This window comes from Sander vitreus, chromosome 3 (assembly GCF_031162955.1).
Source record: "Sander vitreus isolate 19-12246 chromosome 3, sanVit1, whole genome shotgun sequence".
Classification (NCBI taxonomy): domain Eukaryota; kingdom Metazoa; phylum Chordata; class Actinopteri; order Perciformes; family Percidae; genus Sander; species Sander vitreus.
In genome coordinates, this window is record NC_135857.1 from 31,772,208 (window position 1) to 31,791,508 (window position 19,301).

Below are 19,301 nucleotides of genomic sequence, written 5' to 3' on the forward strand. Positions count from 1 at the left end.
ATACTATATCTCTGTATAGCGTTATTATAGAACCCCCGCAACTTCTAGACAAGACCCGCCCTTCAATAGCATTGACATGCTACTATTGGCCAGGCGTCCATGCTTACGCAAGGTAACGGAACCCGATTTGTTCAGGTCCTATCCCCTGACCAGTCGACTATCTTAACCTTAACTACTCGAGGTCATGCCTAACCCCAACCAATCAGGCTGCTTCGTAGGTCGGGACTTGCCTAGAAGTTGCGTGGGATCCATAATAACGCCTCTGTATATTATCCATGGCAACTCTGGCAGTGTAAGAAACAACCTTCTTTTAATCTTTTCCAGTTTTTTTTTTTTTTCTTTTTTTTTTTTCAATTATCTGACGTTGTTTCTGAAATATTTTAACAGGTTGGAAGTGTGTCATCTTTTAGCTGAAGTTGACACTGGTGAAAACTGGTGTTACTTACGTTTTAAGGGTAACGTGTTTGAAGCTGTGATGTAACGATGATAATGCTACTGTTGTTGAAAGGTCAATAGTTTTGTGTTTCACATCAGGGCCATCTGATAATCATGCTCACAAGTTCGTTGTATTGTTGTTGAAATGACGTCAAGCTGTCATTCCTATCAGCCACACAGGAATTTAAAGGAATAGCCGGCTTTTTGACTTTGTTTAGCCAATGACAGGAGCCAGCTTTAGGACAGTATTGCAGAGTCACTTGATGTAGATAGATTTTCCCAAAACTGGATTTAAGCCATTAAGGAATTATTATAACATTTTTATTTCAGGATAATTTAGCTTCACAATGAACCATTTATCCTTTTTTTAATCTTCTACACTTCAGAATTGTACACACATTTGCATATACTGTATGAATATTTACTTTTATAACAATCACAAGTTACTCAAAATGCAGATGGTGCTAGGGCTGTACGGAATAATTTGAAGCTGCGTAGGATTGTTTCAGATTCGTGTGATCCAAACATTTCTAATAACTCCAGAGCGTTGTTTCTGTCGAAGCATAATGTACTATAAGCCTAGGGGCTGGATTATTAATTCGTCGTTATTTTATGCTCTTTTTGGATCAGCCTGCTGCCTGCATGTATTTATGTTGATGAAACTGGCGAGTTATTATCATTAAAGAAAGTTGATTTAGTAAAAAAAAAACAATGTATTCAATCCAATGAATCACTTTATTTAAATTAAGGATTCTGTTCAAGGATTTTTGTTTTTTGGTGATGTCATAAAATATGACGAGAGACATTCAAAACTTAGAAAACCCCTCAGTAGAAGCTTCCAATGAAGAAAAATGACATTTGGTACAGCCCTAGATGGTGCAGGAAAGTAGATTTGCTTTTCGAATCATCGTGGTGACATAAATAACATTGATGGGGATTTTCAGTTTTGATCACAATCATGCTGTCCTGAACAACTTTAAAAATGTGTATAAAGATTAACATTAGATTGAGAAGGGAGGCAACCAATATTAAAAGCAACTGTGATTTTAAAATAATATGGTTAGGGTTGTGTTTAGCCTCAGTTACATCCATGGCTCTCCCATCAGCAAACTCAAAACCAAGAGTTTAGGACAGCAGGGTGAAGCTGTGATAGGGCTGCACGATATGACCTAAAATATGACGCTGTGGACTTGTGTCAGTCCCGCAAGCGGTTTGAGGAAAGTGGCTGCATGTGTCCAAGAATTCACAAAACATCAACACCGGTACAAGCCTACAGCTGTCCGCGGACACGGAGTGCGGAAAGTGTGTCAGAGCCTCCCAGACGGGTGAACTGAGACTCCGTTTCCTGCTTGTCGGTCAACGGTTAATGATTGGTTAACATTTAATTTCATTGTGCTTTTCTTTTGGAAGGCTGGCTGCCAAAAATCGCCACGTTAAACGTTAGCTATCAGTAAACCGAAGGTAGTGGTTGTGTCTGGTGTGTGCGCCAGTGTTTGTGTGTGTGTGTGTGTGTGTCGGCCCACTCCCGCATTTGGCGACTGCTGTGGGTTCATTTCGGACCCTACAAATGCGGTAGAATGTTTTTAAGGAGAAAGTAGGCCTATCAACAGAAATAAATGATCGGAATTATCGTCCTGGGAAAAATAGGTCGATAACAGTGTGAGATGCAGGACATCGTCACAAAGAATCGTATTTCTTTGTTTGCACAAGGTGCAGCTTGTTTGCTGAATGTGCAAATCACATACCATACAAAATGTCAAATGCCTACATGTGTAATGATGTGAGGGGGCTTCATCCCCCTCACTCCCCAACCAAATACCTCTGCTGGCCCCAGTCCGCTGCCAATGGAGACCCCGTCACATCTCGCCCAACTGCACACAGAGGCCTCCTCCTGAATGAAACTGCGTGGTAATCAGAAGGAGTGGGTGAATCGATGTACTGCGCTCCTTGAAAGGAGTATGTGTGACTGACGGGGAGAGGGGAGAGGGGAGATGGGAGATGGGGGGGGCGGCGGCATGAGGCTCAAATTGATGTGAGGTCGCTGAAAATGAAGATTGCTGCGCGAGACAAAAGAGAGGGTGGGTCCAGGCGCAGAGAGGAGAATGGAGGGAACGGAGGCAAATTGATTTGTCTGGGGGATGGGATGAGCCAGGGGAGAGAGAAGAAGGGGTGAATAAATGGGGGAAGGGTGAAGAGAAGGGGAAAATGAACGTGGCGGAATAAATTGGAAAAGGAACATATTCTGCTGGGTGGCTATAGTATTATAAAGGCCTGTATAGTACCTCTGTAATCCCTCAAACATTTCCTTTAAAATCCCTAAAAGCTGCTCCAGTCGTTACTTTACAGTCTCATTGATGCTCATAACTTTTTCAGTTTGAAGTTTTTTGTGCTTTGTTTCTATTCCCAAGCTCAGAAATCCTCATGGTTCAATCCTTGATGGCCGATGTGTGGGGTCAACTTTATACAAAGTGATGAAATATTGAAAGATGAAGTAGATTTATTTTTCTGGTGTACTGCTTTATGTTACAGTCCTACAATTAATCACAGTTCACATACTGTAGCATGCAATGTGCAAAAAGCAAAAACAAATTCCAAGCAATGACCTCAGAGTATTTGTAACATGTTGTGTATGTCTGTAGATGTTGGCAGTTAGTTTCAGCTCGGCTTTTGTACGCATAGTATATGAGTATACACTTTTCCCTTTTTCTCCTCTTTCCAAATAAATGCACTTTGATGCCACGCTGAATTTTTCACATTCCCACACTCTAATTTACACTCTTATAAGGAGCGAAATGCTATGAGCCCGGCTGTCAATAAAGAGAGCAAAGTGCTGCAACAAGGTAGGGCTGCTCGATTATGGAAAAAAATCATAATCACGATTACGTTATTTAACACGATTGCTCATTGGATTTTTGGGAAGATGATGCATTCATTGAACTTAAAAATACAAAAAAGTGCAACAGTTCAACATTCAAATCAACAGTGAAAATACCTTGAACTGTGAATATTTCCCTTAATACTTTTCCCGTTGAACTTTCTGAATTCCCCTTCAGAACACAAGACAAAGTAGGAGTTTACTTGCAAAATGCAATGTGCAAAATAATAGTTTTTCTCAGTTACGTTGTTTTTGTGATCGTCAGGAGCTGAAATCGTAATTTGATTAATTGCACAGCCCTACAACCTGGTGGACAAAACTAAAGTTCATAAAAAAAAAAAGGATCAGAATTTGAACTACTTTATTTTAGCCGATACTGATCCATTCAAAATGGCCGGATTGGCCTCGATACTACTTGCCACTAAAATGTACTATACAAGTTATGTAGAAATGTTTACCTTGCTTTTTCCTTTTTACATTGCTCTGTGAGTTTTCATATTAGTAGCATGAATGTCATTTATAGTATGCCGTCCTGAGCCTGTGCACTTCTCCATGGGTGTGCTGGAAAATCATTAGATCTTGTGATCTCACCGCTGTGTTTACCACATTGGGTGCATTTCAAGGTGATGTGGTTTTATCTGACTTCTGATCTGGTTGTGTGAGTGTGTGAGAGAGTGTGTGGTTCTCATATAGTGTGGAAATAGAGAGTCATTGTGCTGAGGGCTTGTCATAAGTTGCACAGTTTCTCTTATGCCTCTGCCTTTCTTCGCAGTAATGCAGTTCAGACTTAACATATTTTCTCTTACATATGTCCTCTGTCCAAGAGGCCTAATCCATATGCAGCATTTTGCAAAGAGCTGCAACTCTGTAACCCCAATGCTGGCCGTATTTTTGTTTTACTGGGTTGAAGCAGGAAGAGTCAGGAAAGTGAGGGGAGGTAGGTGTTAAAGATCCTGGGCAGTATTGAAATCTGCGTTGTTGTGCTTTTGTGGTTCCAGCATGTTTAATCTCTTTCTCTTCATTAACTAATTGTTGTGGCTTATTTCAGAATTGTTGCAATTGGACAGATTTCAGATTATGTTTTCCATATTTATTGTGGTTGATTTGGTCCAATGAAAGCAATGCCAGTCCATCTCATTAACATACATCAACATAATGCCCAAGTAACTCCAGTCCGACTCCTCACTGGAAAACATGGTCTACTTCCAGAGTCCAGGTACCTTTTTTACAACCATTTGTTCATTTTGAATCTGGTAGGGTGAGTCTAACATTACAGAGAAGACATTTTTAACTGTCCTGCAATGATTTGGACCAAAGAAAACAAACTGTAGGTGTGATTGCACCTTAAGCCACTCTCTGATGCATCCTACTAGACCTTAAGATACTGCTTCTCACATACAAGGCCCTACGTGATCTTGTCCCTTCGTACATCTCCGAACTCCTACATCCTTATACCACCTCAAGGCTTCTCTGATCATCCGATCAAGGTCTCTTTTTCATACCCCGCTCCCTTCACAAATTCAAGGATGATTGTGCTTTTGCCGTTAGGGCCCCGTCCCACTGGAACCCCATCTATTACATCAGCTGAGTCTGTAAACTGCTTCCCTGTTTTGGGGCTGTGATTTACTTGTGTCCTCTTTATTTGTTTATGTGTCCTTTCTGTTTATAGCTGTGTATATGTGCATGGTTTTATGTCAGTTAGCCTAATAGCTGGTTTGATTTGCATTGAGAGATGATTTTATGGAAAGTACCCCATGCCAATCTCTAGGTATGGTGAAGGGTATGTGATGATGTGGGGCTATTTTAATTCCAAAGGCCAAGGGAACTTTATCAGGATGCATAGTATCCTGGATCCATGAAATAACTGGCCTTTAAAAATAAAAATCTGCCTGCCTCTATGGGAATTTAACATAGGGGTGTACTTACTTTTGTTGCCAGCGGTTTAGACATTAATGGCTGTGTTGAGTTATTTTGAGGGGACAGCACATTTACACTGTTATACAAGCCGTACACTTAATACTTTACATTGTAGCAAAGTGTAATTTCTTCAGTTTTGTCCCATTAAAAGATATAATGAAATATTTACTAAAATGTGAGGGGTGTACTCACTTTTGTGAGATACTGTATATTCTTCTGTATCCTGTAAAACACTTTGTAACTTTGCCTTAAAAGGTGCTATATAACTTGCTTACTTACTTACTAACTTACTAGGCACACATATTGTCAGTACAGTAGTAGTTAAACTGGTGAGAAGTGTAGTGTTCATGTCTGCTTTGCTGAGAAGGTGTTGCATGGTGATAACTGATACAACTGTCTTCTCTATCTAAATAACACTGACTGCTGCCACGGCGCTGTCATTTCTCAGTTTTATCTTGTGAAAGTGGGTGGAAGTTGGAAAATGACAAACATTTAAAGTAATACTGTTCACACTTCATATGAAGTGTTTATGCTTGTGTTTGTGTTACGGTAGTGAGGCCTGATGGGAGCTGAAGTGCGACTGTGAGCCTCTGATGCTTCCTGTTCTTCTTTTATTTCCTTGTTCCTCATGCCATCGCCACTACAGATGAAAAGTTCAAGTTAGTTTGTTTCCGTGCTTGTTTTCAGCGCTCAGAGGAGAGCAGATGGAGGGATTAGTTTGATGTTTATGCTGTAAGACCTCAGACCTCAGCTGACCTTAAAGGTTCAGTAGGGTCAGGCTGAATGTCTGTGAAGGGTTGGAAAAAAAATAGTAACCCGTTTATTATATTATATAATTGAGCACATACATTTAGGGACATATATGTCTTTATGGGGGCTCAAAGGCAAATGTGCTTTTGAAAATGTGTTACACATTAGAAACATGCCAGTGGCAATCTTTATCAATTTATCATGTTGATGCACATACATTTAGTTAAGTTGTATTCATAATTTATGTAACAATATATAGATAATTTGTGACATTTTGTGCAACAGAATAATTAGGCCATGAGTTATTTAGAGAACTACTAACAGTATTATACTATTTCATAAGCACATTTTGTAATCAAGTAGCCTAGTTTGTTAAATTCAACAGTGTTACATACTATAATTTGACTCTAGGACATTATGTTGCCCTTTCTACCTAATTATATCAAGTGTTTTTATGATATTTTGGAAATGATTTGTTGATTCGATACCACGATGTGTCACCTTCTCAATATTATTATACTATATATTGCTGCACATGGTTTTCATCAACAAATTCAAGCAGTCAGATATATATGAACTCTCCAACTCTCTGAACCGAGCAGACAACAGGCAAAAGGCAAAGCAGCGACCAGAAAATCAACAACATACATCAGTTGGCAATAATGCTTATGGTCTGTCACTGCATCGATGCAGAATCATCCACGTCCTGCAGTGATTAATATCAACGCCCCTATTTCCCACTCATCATACTACTGCATCTCTGAAAGCTACATCCCTTGAGTGGTTAGAGAATTGGTCTGGCAGATAGTTAAGTATGAGATTTAGTGCCAAGCATGTAATATTTTAGTTTTCTGATATCTAACTTTACATCCCTGATTTGTCACTATTACCCTGCTGTTGTAAGAAACAGTGAATGCTCTGCTCTAGGTTGCGAAAGTGTGTAATCAGAGCTTTGTCATGTGTATCTGCAGAGCGTTGGGCGTTCAGGGTAGATCCGTGTGCTGATGTCACTTCGTGTGGTACAGACACAGCAACACATGTTTAACACCACTGGCCTCACAGCCACACATGAATGTGAGGAATGCAGACTAAGAGGGGTCAGGTGAGATTCATAGGTGGCCGTGTTTTTGGGTGTCTGGTACCAGGCAGTAGTCCCATACAGGAACAGAGTCAAGGTGACTATGTGTAGGGAGATACTCTGGAGGGCGTAGCTCTCTTTCACTCATTTATCATCTCTATAAATATGTTAACCCCTACTGACGCTAATACAGATTATGTTTTATGAACACTGAATGCAACAAATACTGTATAACAAGTTTTCATAGCCTCAGTCAGTCTTGAAAGCAAAAATGGTATTGCTTTAGACAGGATAAGGATACGATTGGTAATATTTGTTATATAGTACATTTTTTTTACATAATGGTCCCTTGTAGTCCATTTTCTTCATACATACTTACTTTAATACTTTTTAGGCACCGACCGAATTGCCTCTATAGTATCCAGTATCGAAAAATGCCTCGTCATTCAATACCAAATTTCAATACCTTTAGGAGTAAATCTCATCAGTGACAGGGAGCCAATAAGCATGCAGCATGCTTCTACCAAGATCTAATAATGCTGCTGATTGGCTGTCTAACGTTACACGTCGTAGAGACACGCAGGGAAAACTCTACGTTACGCACAGAGACAGGGCTCACGTATTAGGAGCTGGAAAATAAATTAAAAGATTTGTGCCGTAATGTATAATGTAATTTTTTTTGTTGTTCTTTGTTAAAATGGATTTTATAAAATTGGTCGAAAAAGTATCGTTTAGGAACCGGTATCGAAGTCACGGTATCGGTACCGGTATCGAACATTTTTGAACGATACCCAGCCCTGCCTACAATTCTACTAACAATTTGTCTAGCAGGTCTCAGGTTTTCTTACTTTTCTTGTTGTAGAACAGTATGGAGGAATAGAATACATGTAATTGAACGTAATAGGACATTTACGAAGGCCAGCAAAAAACAAACTCCTTTATTCAAACTTAGTTTGACTGGTGGTTGACCACTCTCTGTTTCTCTCTCTCTCTCTCTCTCTCTCTCTCTCTCTCTCTCCCCTCAGCATACCTCCCTGTCGGGCAGCCGCTCAGAGAAGGGTACTGGCTGGTCGAACCGCTCGCTTGGTGCCCGATGTCGTAACTCCATCGCCTTGTGTTCCGATGAGCAGCCACACATCGGAAACTACCGGCTGCTCAAGACCATCGGCAAGGGAAACTTTGCCAAGGTCAAGCTGGCACGACACATACTGACCGGCAGAGAGGTGAGTTTTAAAGAGAGGGGAAGATAGGAGTACTGCAAACACTGTTCCTCACTGCCCTGGAAGGGTCAATAAAGCCATGCATGCTGGGATTGATAAGGCTGAAGGAATGAGTAACAACCGGGGTTTGGGTGCCAGAAAAGAACCAGGTGCCCACAGATTTTGAAAAGGGCTTTTCTATCGAGTTCAGAGCACCTCCTGTTAGCTTTTACAGCCAGCCAAATCTGTCTAGTCCCACAGCACAGTCAAACTCTTTGAAGAGAGACAGCCATGTTTTTCTTTTGTTCTTACTGTAGTCTTCTTGTGAACATGACCTACATTAGTTGAGTTAATAACTCCATCAGGCTCAGTAGAAACTTTGTCGTGTCAGCAGCTGGCTCGATCATGTGAGAGCTGTTGTTTTTCACCCATGTAAAGAAGAAGACAGTCATATATCGGTGGTTTACAGCGGCAGTTTGACGCAGTCTTTGACCCGGTCACCACATGTTGTTAAGCCTCTTATGAAGCTTTGTTGGTTTGTTTAGTGGATTTCAGCTCCTATGTTCTTTAAATGCTGTAAAACACTGTGCAACTGTTTATCCTCTCTATAGTGTGGTTTGATTTGCATGTTCAAACTTTGAATAATGGATAATGCTAATCTAATGCTATAAATGTGTTTTCTTTTAATGCATGTTTTATTTAGTCCAGAGCACGTTGTTCAGTAGCCAGCAGTCTGATTAAGACAAAGACAGCCTTATGCTGCTTGGAAATTGAAATGGTTAATAATAAATATAATTAGAGGTGAAACGATTAGTCAGTTCATTGATTGAAAAATTTAACAGCAACTACTTTGAAAAATTAATAGTTTGAAGCCAGTTTTCAGTCAAAAAATAACAACCTTTTTCCAATTCCAGCGTCTCAGTTGTGAAGATTTGCTGCTGTTCTTTGTCTTAATTTATAGTAAATGTAATATGTTTTGGTTTTAGATTGTTGATTGGCCAAATCAAGACAATGAGGACATCAGCTTGGGTTATGGGAATTTTTAACGGGCATCTTTTCACATTTTTGATGAATTGATAAAAAAATGGAACCCGCTGTAGTAGTTGCTTCACCATACTGTAAATAAACTCTACCAGGAAAAAGTAAACCTTTGTGCTTAAATGCATTCCAGTACATTAGCCCAGGAATTAATACTACCTTTTAGAAACTTTGAGGGCCAGATGTACGTACATTTGCGAAAGTAGCGTTATCAGCGCCATGGCTGACTCGCAGAAAGCGCACGCTGTGATATATACCGTATACCGTAAATTGCGCACATTTAAAAGCGCAATTGAATGGGCCTTCTTCTCTCTCTCTTTCTATCATGGATCAGCCACCACGTCAGTCAAAACAGCGAAAACAAAGATTTAGCGATAACGAAGTTGATATGCTTGTTTATGAGGCAACAGCTTGATGTGTGTTATTTCGGCATTAGTGGTGGGGAAATGTATGTATTGACTAGTGCGCTGTAGCAAAGCGTTAAGTACTGGTGCTGTGATACGGCTGAGTGCAGACTGCAATATTCCCACTGCTGATGCTACGACTGTTTGAAATGATCCTGATGCCAATATTTGTAATGTAGCGATGAGTTTAACAGCTGCTGGAATGGAATGTGAACGCTGAGTCGGAGATTCGATGTCATCTTTGATTTCTTCCAGTAACTGTAATTTTGCATGGCTGCTTAATCTGTAACGCTTAATGATTTCGTGTTCACTCAACTGAAAAAGTGTGATCCTTGTGTCAAAAATCCTTTCAGCTCGTCTCCTTGGCCTATGTCTTCGTCTTGCTCGGATTACTGCTGCCATTTCACCAGGCATATGCGAGGAAACCCGCTTGCGGCTGGTTTACACCTGCTTTTAAGAGGCGGAGAATTTTCACCGCAAAATAGAGGCGCGCTTTCACGGGCGGTTTTTGTACATACCGCAGAATACATAATTAGGCGAAATTTGCGATTCCCCTCCCATCTCTTTATGGGAAACTCCCACTTTCCCCTTGACCCTTCCGTGAATGCATATGCGTGACACGGAAAAGCGCAATTTGCCATTTTCAGCTTTTACCTCAGCGCGGCCCGTTTGTACATACCTCGCCATGCTTTTACACACACGTTGCGAAACAAATACGCCTGAAGTGAGTGCAAAAGCGTTAGTACATCTGGCCCTCTGTATTACATTTTTGTTAAGATTGTGTTAGGCAAGATTTGTTGCAACAAATTAATTTTCTTTGTTATATTGTTTTTGTTCATTTATTTTTCTATTGTTTCCCCCCAGGTTGCAATAAAGATCATCGATAAAACACAACTCAACCCAACCAGCCTACAGAAGGTAAGTGTCGTGTGTGTGTGTGTGTGTGTGTGTGTGTGTGTGTATGTGCGTGTGTGTATTTTGTGCGCACACAGATGTCTTTGGTTCTTCGGCTGGCTGATGGGATTTTCAGGCCTATGTACATCAAACTCAATTCAAACTCAAAATTAATTAATTAAGCAGAAAATTAGCTGCTTATGATGTTTTTTCCTTTAGTGTGTATATACACATTACTCTTTTTTTTATTATTGTTTTGTGATCTGTTTCACCCCTGCTTACCTTATCTACTTAACCTCTGTAACTGCATGATCTATGTAAAAAAATATATATATAAAAGTCTGTGTGGTGTCCTTAAGTGTGTTTGTTTGCACTTGTGTTGTATCACTGAGCACAGTAGCCTCTTCATGTGTTGTTTTGCCTTGATGACCCTTGCGTGCAGCAGTTGTCTGACCTTTGACCTTTTGGTTGTTATGTGAAGCACAGTGTTCATGAAGCTGTTACTGGCTGCCTCATTTCATTTCAGGGAGGATGTGTTATACGTTGAGACAACAGACAAACAGACAACAGGGAAAATGCCTCTTTTCAACTTGAGCTGTTGCACTGCTGTGTGATTAAAAAGTGTGTCTGTCCAGTTTTATGGGTGATTTTGTTTCTTTTGTACAATTAATATAGTTTCATACAGACATTTCAATAAGCTGGTGAAGCTTGGAGTTCTGCTTTGTGTCAGTATGACATAAGCAACATTTGTCCACACAGGCCACTGGAACTAACTAGGTTAAATACTAGTGGTAATGTACGTCACTGTATGCTTGTCTAGGGCCAAGTATTAACTACATGTGTTGCACTCCTAGCTCTTATGAGATTAGGCTCTCGCCTGTCTGGACTTGGCCTGTTGCCGCCATTTGTGCGTGTGTGTGTGTGTGTGCGTGTGTGTGTGTGTGTGTGTGTGTGTGTGTGTAATGCATGTGCTAATTGAGAGTGAGCTAATGAAACAAAATTGAGTGAGAAACAAAGCCTCAGGGCTGCATTCAGTTTTTAAGCAGTTGCGGTGTTTTCTCATCTGGATTTGTTGGTGGAATATTACTTGCAATATTGAAATATTTGTGTCTGCTGTCTGTAAGAAATGCTTCATTAGGTGTAAGATTTTGACTGCGTATTGGTATTTCTTTTCATGCTGTCGATGCAGGTTAACTTCTAATAGTTTAGTTTAGGGTAAAAAATGATGTTATGAGTGATCATTATAAAAACAAATACAATATTGGCACCAGTTTTTTTTAGGGTTGCAGCAGCTAACCTTAATTACCACTATTGATGAATGTGCTATTTATTTCTTTCAATTGATTAATTGTTTTGCCTATACAATGTCAGAAAATAGTAAAAGTAGCTCTTCAAAATACACTGGGGTCTTCTCTTTAAGTCTTGTTTTTTACAAACCAGCATTCCAAAATCCAGATAAGTTTACAGTTTCCAATTATACAAAACAGAGAAAAGCATAAAATACTCACGTATGAAGAAGCTGGTACCTGCAAATGTTTAGCATTTTTGCTTGAGAACGGACTCCAACAGTTAATAGGTTATCAAAGTAGTTGCTGATTATTTTTTGTTAATTTAATACATCTTTTAATTGACTCAATATTGTGTCCTTTAAAAGGCATGCATAGTATGCTTTTTTTTTGTCATTTAGAGATAGTTTCAACCTTGTGTGTATTTTGTGTGATGGGTTCTGTTCTCACAGTTCATACAAGTCACTCTTTGTTCAGCGGCCGCTCTGCTGACCAAACTGTGGTCTGTTCATGAGTGTTCTTTATCAACACCTTCACTGAAACAAATAATACACTCAGTTGCATCATCGAGATCGATACTGCATCACAGCTAGCCTGTTGATGAATACTCAGCTGGTTACCTAACCAGTCCAGGCTGGGTTTTGACTCTATTGATAAGACAGAGTTGGGTTATTGATGGGGTCTGGCTCTGTGCGTTGGTTGATCCACCAGGCCTTTATACAAGCAGGATTTATCAGTCTGCTTGCTATATATGTCAGAACTGTTTATGTCACAACTAAATAAAAACAAAACCTATATAATTGCCTATGTAACTAAAGATGGCAATAAGTGTAGTTTCTCATATTCTGCTGGTGAAATCCCATTTCTTTTAGTTCTTGGTTTTAGTTGTAATTCTAATCCAACTTCACAATTCTCTAGTCAGGGGAGTTGGGGTCAGTGCCTTTTAAAATAAACTATGTTTGTGTCTCTGCAGTTTACACATTTTGAAGAGTATTCATATACAATGGGGAGAACAAGTATTTGATACACTGCCGATTTTTGTAGGTTTTCCCACTTACAAAGCATGTAGAAGTCTGTCATTTTTATCATAGGTACTCTTCAACAGTGACTGACGGAATCTAAAACAAAAATCCAGAAAATCACATTGTATGATTTTTAAGTAATTAATTTGCATTTTATTGCATGACATAAGTATTTGATACATCAGAAAAGCAGAACTTAATATTTGATATAGAAATCTTTGTTTGAAATTACAGAGATCATACGTTTCCTGTAGTTCTTGACCAGGTTTGCACACACTGCAGCAGGGATTTTGGCCCACTCCTCCATACAGACCTTCTCCAGCTCCTTCAGGTTTCTGGACGGTCGCTGGGCAATACGGACTTTAAGCTCCCTCCAAAGATTTTCTATTGGGTTCAGGTCTGGAGACTGGCTAGGCCACTCCAGGACCTTGAGATGCTTCTTACGGAGCCACTCCTTAGTTGCCCTGGCTGTGTGTTTCGGGTCATTGTCATGCTGGAAGACCCAGCCACGACCCATCTTCAATGCTCTTACTGAGGTAAGGAGGTTGTTGGCCAAGATCTTGCCATGCGTGGCCCCATCCATCCTCCCCTCAATACGGTGCAGTAGTCCTGTCACCTTTGCATCCCCAAAGAATGATGTTTCCACCTCCATGCTTCACGGTTGGGATGGTGTTCTTGGGGTTGTACTCATCCTTCTTCTTCCTCCAAACATGGCGAGTGGAGTTTAGACCAAAAAGCTCTATTTTTGTCTCATCAGACCATATGACCTTCTCCCATTCCTCCTCTGGATCATCCAGATGGTCATGGGCAAACTTCAGACGTGCCTGGACATGCGCAGGCTTGAGCAGGGGGACCTTGCGTGCGCTGCAGGATTTTAATCCATGACAGCATAGTGTGTTACTAATGTTTTTCTTTGAGACTGTGGTCCCAGCTCTCTTCAGGTCATTGACCAGGTCCTGACGTGTAGTTCTGGGCTGATCCCTCAACTTCCTCATGATCATTGATGCCCCACAAGGTGAGATCTTGCATGGAGCCCCCAACCGAGGGAGATTGACCGTCAACTTGAACTTCTTCCATTTTCTAATAATTGCGCCAACAGTTGTTGCCTTCTCACCAAGCTGCTTGCCTATTGTCCTGTAGCCCATCCCAGCCTTGTGCAGGTCTACAATTTTATCCATGATGTCCTTACACAGCTCTCTGGTCTTGGCCATTGTGGAGAGGTTGGAGTCTGTTTGTTTGATTGAGTGTGTGGACAGGTGTCTTTTATACAGGTAACAAGTTCAAACAGGTGCAGTTAATACAGGTAATGAGTGGAGAACAGGAGAGCTTCTTAAAGAAAAACTAACAGGTCTGTGAGAGCTGGAATTCTTACTGGTTGTTAGGTGATCAAATACTTATGTCATGCAATAAAATGCAAATTAATTATTTAAAAATCATACAGTGTGATTTTCTGGATTTTTGTTTTAGATTCCGTCTCTCACAGTTGAAATGTACCTATGATAAAAATTACAGACCTCTACATGCTTTGTAAGTAGGAAAACCTGCAAAATCGGCAGTGTATCAAATACTTGTTCTCCCCACTGTATCTGTTATGGTCGTGGGCGTGCCTGTGCGTTGTCCCATTGTGGGAACACAGGCCGCGTGTGTGTGTGTCTCCTACTGGGAACATAGACCTTCTTGTGCTGTACAGCGGTATTGTTTGCCTGCTGTTCCAACAGTAAGATACCTACTCAATTACACCATGAATCTGCTCTTCAAATCTTTAAGCTAAGACCTTGGTTTTAACAAGGCTGGTACTGTGTGTGTGTGTGTGTGTGTGTGTGTGTGTCTGTGTCTGTGTCTGTGTGTTCTGCAGCAGAGTGGTAGTGGTCTAGTACTGCATAGCGCAGCCAGTTGCGTCCTGTCCTGTCAGCATTATTGTAGATGGTATAGGACACACTATGCATGCTGCCAGGTGACACTGTCTCTCTCTTTGTCTGTCTCTGTCTGTCCTCTCTCTCACTGTCTCTCTCTTTTTCTGTCTCTGTCTGTCCTCTCTCTCTCTCTCTCTCTTTTTCCTGCTTTAACATTCTCTATAATCTACAAACCGAGTTTGAATTTCGCTTATTATTGTAATCTATTTATTTATTTTTCAATTCTTCGTTTAATCTATAAATTGTTGGTGAATAGTAACTTGTCTGCCTATATGGGGAGTTAATTAATTGTGTGTAATTGTTTTTAATCTTTAAAATTCTGAAAGAAAGTTCTGATAGTCCCAGGTGGGATCTTTTTAATGGCTTTTTTTCTTCTTCTTCTGAACAACGCAAATGCAAAAATATTTATATTTATTGGATATACAACAGAGAAAAGCAGCAACATGAAATGTTTGACGATTTTGCTTAAAATCAATTCAAACAATTAACCGACTATCAAAATTGTTGCCAATTGATTTTCTAAAGTACAGTATAAAAGCTAAAATATAGGCTTTCTCCCAACTTTAAAGATGTTTTTTATGAGGGTGTTGCTCAATAAATTGAAACTGAGATGTATTTGCTGATTAAATGACGGTGGCTTTAAACTACTGGCTCACTCTGGATCAACGATTTACATGAGAGGCTGGACTTTTTTAAATACTCTCTGGTGGATTGTTGGGAAATTACAGACCTGCTGTCTCCCCGCCTCTTTTTGGTTTAGTGACCATCAGCTGATTGGATGAAAACATGAAACAAGTGTAGCTTTAGCTGACACTGAAGTGTATTAGTCCAACAGTTTTCAATCTTTTGTCTTTCATGGGAGATTTATTTGCTTCAGTATACCTAATGGAGATGCACTTCATTTGCATTTTAATTTTCACAACATTAATATTCAAAATATATAGTATTCACAGTTGGGTTGAAATAGAAGCACAGTAGCTTCAGTCAACTCTAATTCTTTGCTCTCTTTCTCTTCACACTCTGTTACGCATCAGTCTATATTCTACCATCTTCTTCTCTGTATTGTCATTTTATACCCAATTTCCCCCTCCCTCTTCTACTCACCCCTCCCTTTTTATTTTCTCCTTTTTAAAATCTTTATTTTGTTCTCGTTACTCTAGCTTTGTGTCCCACTTCTCTCTTCTTTCTCCTCAGGCGTTGTGTTGCAGTAGTAGCTCTACTGTAATCACAGCTGTACTCTCTACTGTCCGTAGCACTACACTATGGCTCCTAAAACTATTTCACTGATGTAGGAACTGTGAGGTTTTAGTGTTTTGAAAAAATCTGAGTTTCTATAGAACAGCCAGTACTGCCACTGTGCAAGCTCCCTGCTTCACCCAAGTGCCAGCCTGCTCCAATGTGAACATAAAGAAACAAAACAAAAAAGTCATCATACGGTGCAAAGTGAATTTGTGTGCAATAGTTGTTTGATGTGTCTGGACTTGAAATGAAGTGTAAACTGTAAATATGCAGGTCTACTTGTGTAGAATCTTTATTTAATCTGTTGTTACAGAGATATACACCACACGATTGATCAAATCATGAAGTAGAGTCTTCGTCACAGGTTTCATCAAAATCAATCACCTAAATTTGTAGTATTGTCTTCTGTTTTTGCGTACACCTACTAAAGAGCATTTAGTAAGTGCACGTGTCAGCCCGGGGCCCCCGTCTGGAGCCAGGCCAAGATGGAGGGCTCGTCAGCGAGCGTCTGGTGGCCGGGTTTGCCACGGAGCCCGGTCGGGCACAGCCCGAAAAAGCTACGTGGCAGACATCCCTCCATCCCATGGGCCCACCACCTGTGGGAGGAACCGCTGGGGTCGGGTGCGCTGCCACATGGGTGGCAGTGAAGGTCAGGGGCCTCGACGGACCAGACCCGGGCAGCAGAGGCTGGCTCTGGGGACGTGGAATGTCACCTCTCTGTGGGGGAAGGAGCCGGAACTTGTGCGGGAGGTGGAGCGCTACCGGTTAGATCTCGTGGGGCTTACCTCTACGCACAGTCTTGGTTCTGGAACCATACTCCTGGATAGGGGTTGGACTCTTTTCTTCTCTGGAGTTGCCCAGGGTGTGAGGCGCCGGGCGGGTGTGGGGATACTCACAAGCCCCCGGCTGAGCGCCGCTACGTTGGAGTTTAACCCGGTGGACGAGAGGGTCGCCTCCCTACGCCTGCGGGTTGTGGGGGGGAAAACTCTGACTGTTGTTTGTGCATATGCACCAAACAAGAGTTCAGAGTATTCGGCCTTCTTGGAGACCTTGAGTGGAGTCCTGCATGGGGGCTCCAGTCGGGGACTCCATAGTTCTGCTGGGGGGACTTCAACGCGCACGTGGGTAATGATGGAGACACATGGAGAGGCGTGATTGGGAGGAACGGCCTCCTGATCTAAACCAGAGTGGTTGTTTGTTGTTGGACTTCTGTGCTAGTCATGGATTGTCTATAACGAACACCATGTTCGAACATAGGGATGCTCATAAGTGTACTTGGTACCAGAGCACCCTAGGCCAAAGGTCAATGATCGATTTTATAATCGCTTTCATCTGATCTGAGGCCATATGTTTTGGACACTCGGGTGAAGAGAGGGGCGGAGCTGTCAACCGATCACCATCTGGTGGTGAGTTGGGTCAGGGGTGGGGGAAGACTCTGGACAGACCTGGTAAGCCCAAACGGGTAGTGCGGGTAAATTGGGAACGTCTGGAGGAGGCCCCTGTCCGACAGACTTTCAACTCACACCTCCGGCGGAGCTTTTCGTGCATCCCTGTGGAGGCTGGGGGCATTGAACCCGAGTGGACAATGTTCAAAGTTTCCATTGCTGAAGCTGCGGTGAGGAGCTGTGGTCTTAGGGTCTTAGGTGCCTCAAGGGGCGGTAATCCACGAACACCGTGGTGGACACCGGTGGTCAGGGAAGCCGTCCGACTGAAGAAGGAGTCTTTCCGGGATATGTTATCCCAGACGACTCCGGAGGCAGTTGCAAGGTACCGAAGGGCCCGAAGGGCTGCAGCCTCTGCCGTGAAAGAGGCAAAGCAGCGTGTGTGGGAGAAGTTCGGAGAAGACGCCCTCTATGGTAGAGGCAGAGCTGGAGGATGAGGGGGGATTGGCATCAATTTCCCTGGTGGAGGTTGCTGAGGTAGTTAACCAACTCCACAGTGGCAAAGCCCCAGGAATTGATGAGATCCGTCCAGAAATGCTTAAAGCTCTGGGTGTGGAGGGGTTGTCTTGGTTGACACGCCTCTTCAACATTGCGTGGAAGTCTGGGACGGTGCCTAAGGAGTGGCAGACCGGGGTGGTGGTTCCCCTTTTTAAAAAGGGGGACCAGAGGGTGTGTGCCAATTACAGGGGTATCACACTTCTCAGCCTCCCCGGTAAAGTCTACTCCAAGGTGCTGGAAAGGAGGGTTCGGTCGATAGTTGAATCTCAGGTTGAAGAGGAACAATGCGGATTCCGTCCTGGTCGTGGAACAACGGACCAGATCTTTACTCTCGCAAGGATCCTGGAGGGAGCCTGGGAGTATGCCCAACCAGTCTACATGTGTTTTGTGGATCTGGAGAAGGCGTATGACCGGGTGCCCCGGGAGATACTGTGGGAGGTGCTGCGGGAGTATGGGGTGAGGGGGTCCCTTCTCAGGGCCATCCAATCTCTGTACGACCAAAGCGAGAGCTGTGTCCGGGTTCTCGGCAGTAAGTCGGACTCGTTTCAGGTGAGAGTTGGCCTCCGCCAGGGCTGCGCTTTGTCACCAATCCTGTTTGTTGTATTTATGGACAGGATATCGAGGCGTAGTCGGGGTGGAGAGGGGTTGCAGTTCAGTGGGCTGGGGATCTCATCGCTGCTTTTTTGCAGATGATGTGGTCCTGATGGCATCATCGGCCTGTGACCTTCAGCACTCACTGGATCGGTTCGCAGCCGAGTGTGAAGCGGCTGGGATGAGGATCAGCACCTCTAAATCGGAGGCCATGGTTCTCAGCAGGAAACCGATGGAGTGCCTTTTCCAGGTAGGGAATGAGTCCTTACCCCCAAGTGAAGGAGTTCAAGTACCTTGGGGGTCTTGTTCGCGAGTGAGGGGACAATGGAGCGGGAGATTGGTCTGAGAATCGGCACAGCAGGTGCGGTATTACATTCAATTTATCGCACCGCTAGACGAAAAGAGAGCTGAGCCAGAAGGCAAAGCTCTTAATCTACCGGTCAGTTTTTTGTTCCTACTCTCACCTATGGTCATGAAGGCTGGGTCATGACCGAAAGAACAAGATCCAGGGTACAAGCGGCCGAAATGGGTTTCTCAGGAGGGTAGCTGGTGTCTCCCTTAGAGATAGGGTGAGAAGCTCAGTTATCCGTGAGGAGCTCGGAGTAGAGCCGCTGCTCCTTTGCGTCGAAAGGAGCCAGTTGAGGTGGTTCGGGCATCTGGTAAGGATGCCCCCTGGGCGCCTCCCTAGGGAGGTGTTCCAGGCACGTCCAGCTGGGAGGA

General features: G+C 42.4%; 1 protein-coding gene across 2 annotated transcripts in view; it reads left to right on the forward strand.

Annotated features, from left to right (window-relative positions):
* The window catches only part of mark4b (MAP/microtubule affinity-regulating kinase 4b), a 67,252-nt gene that overhangs the window by 14,612 nt on the left and 33,339 nt on the right, over positions 1-19,301 (forward strand). For both annotated transcript variants that reach the window (XM_078247001.1, XM_078247000.1), the window contains exons 2-3: positions 8,081-8,278; positions 10,561-10,614. In XM_078247001.1, the coding sequence (XP_078103127.1) occupies positions 8,081-8,278; positions 10,561-10,614 (252 nt within the window). The remainder of the gene's footprint in view (positions 1-8,080; positions 8,279-10,560; positions 10,615-19,301) is intronic.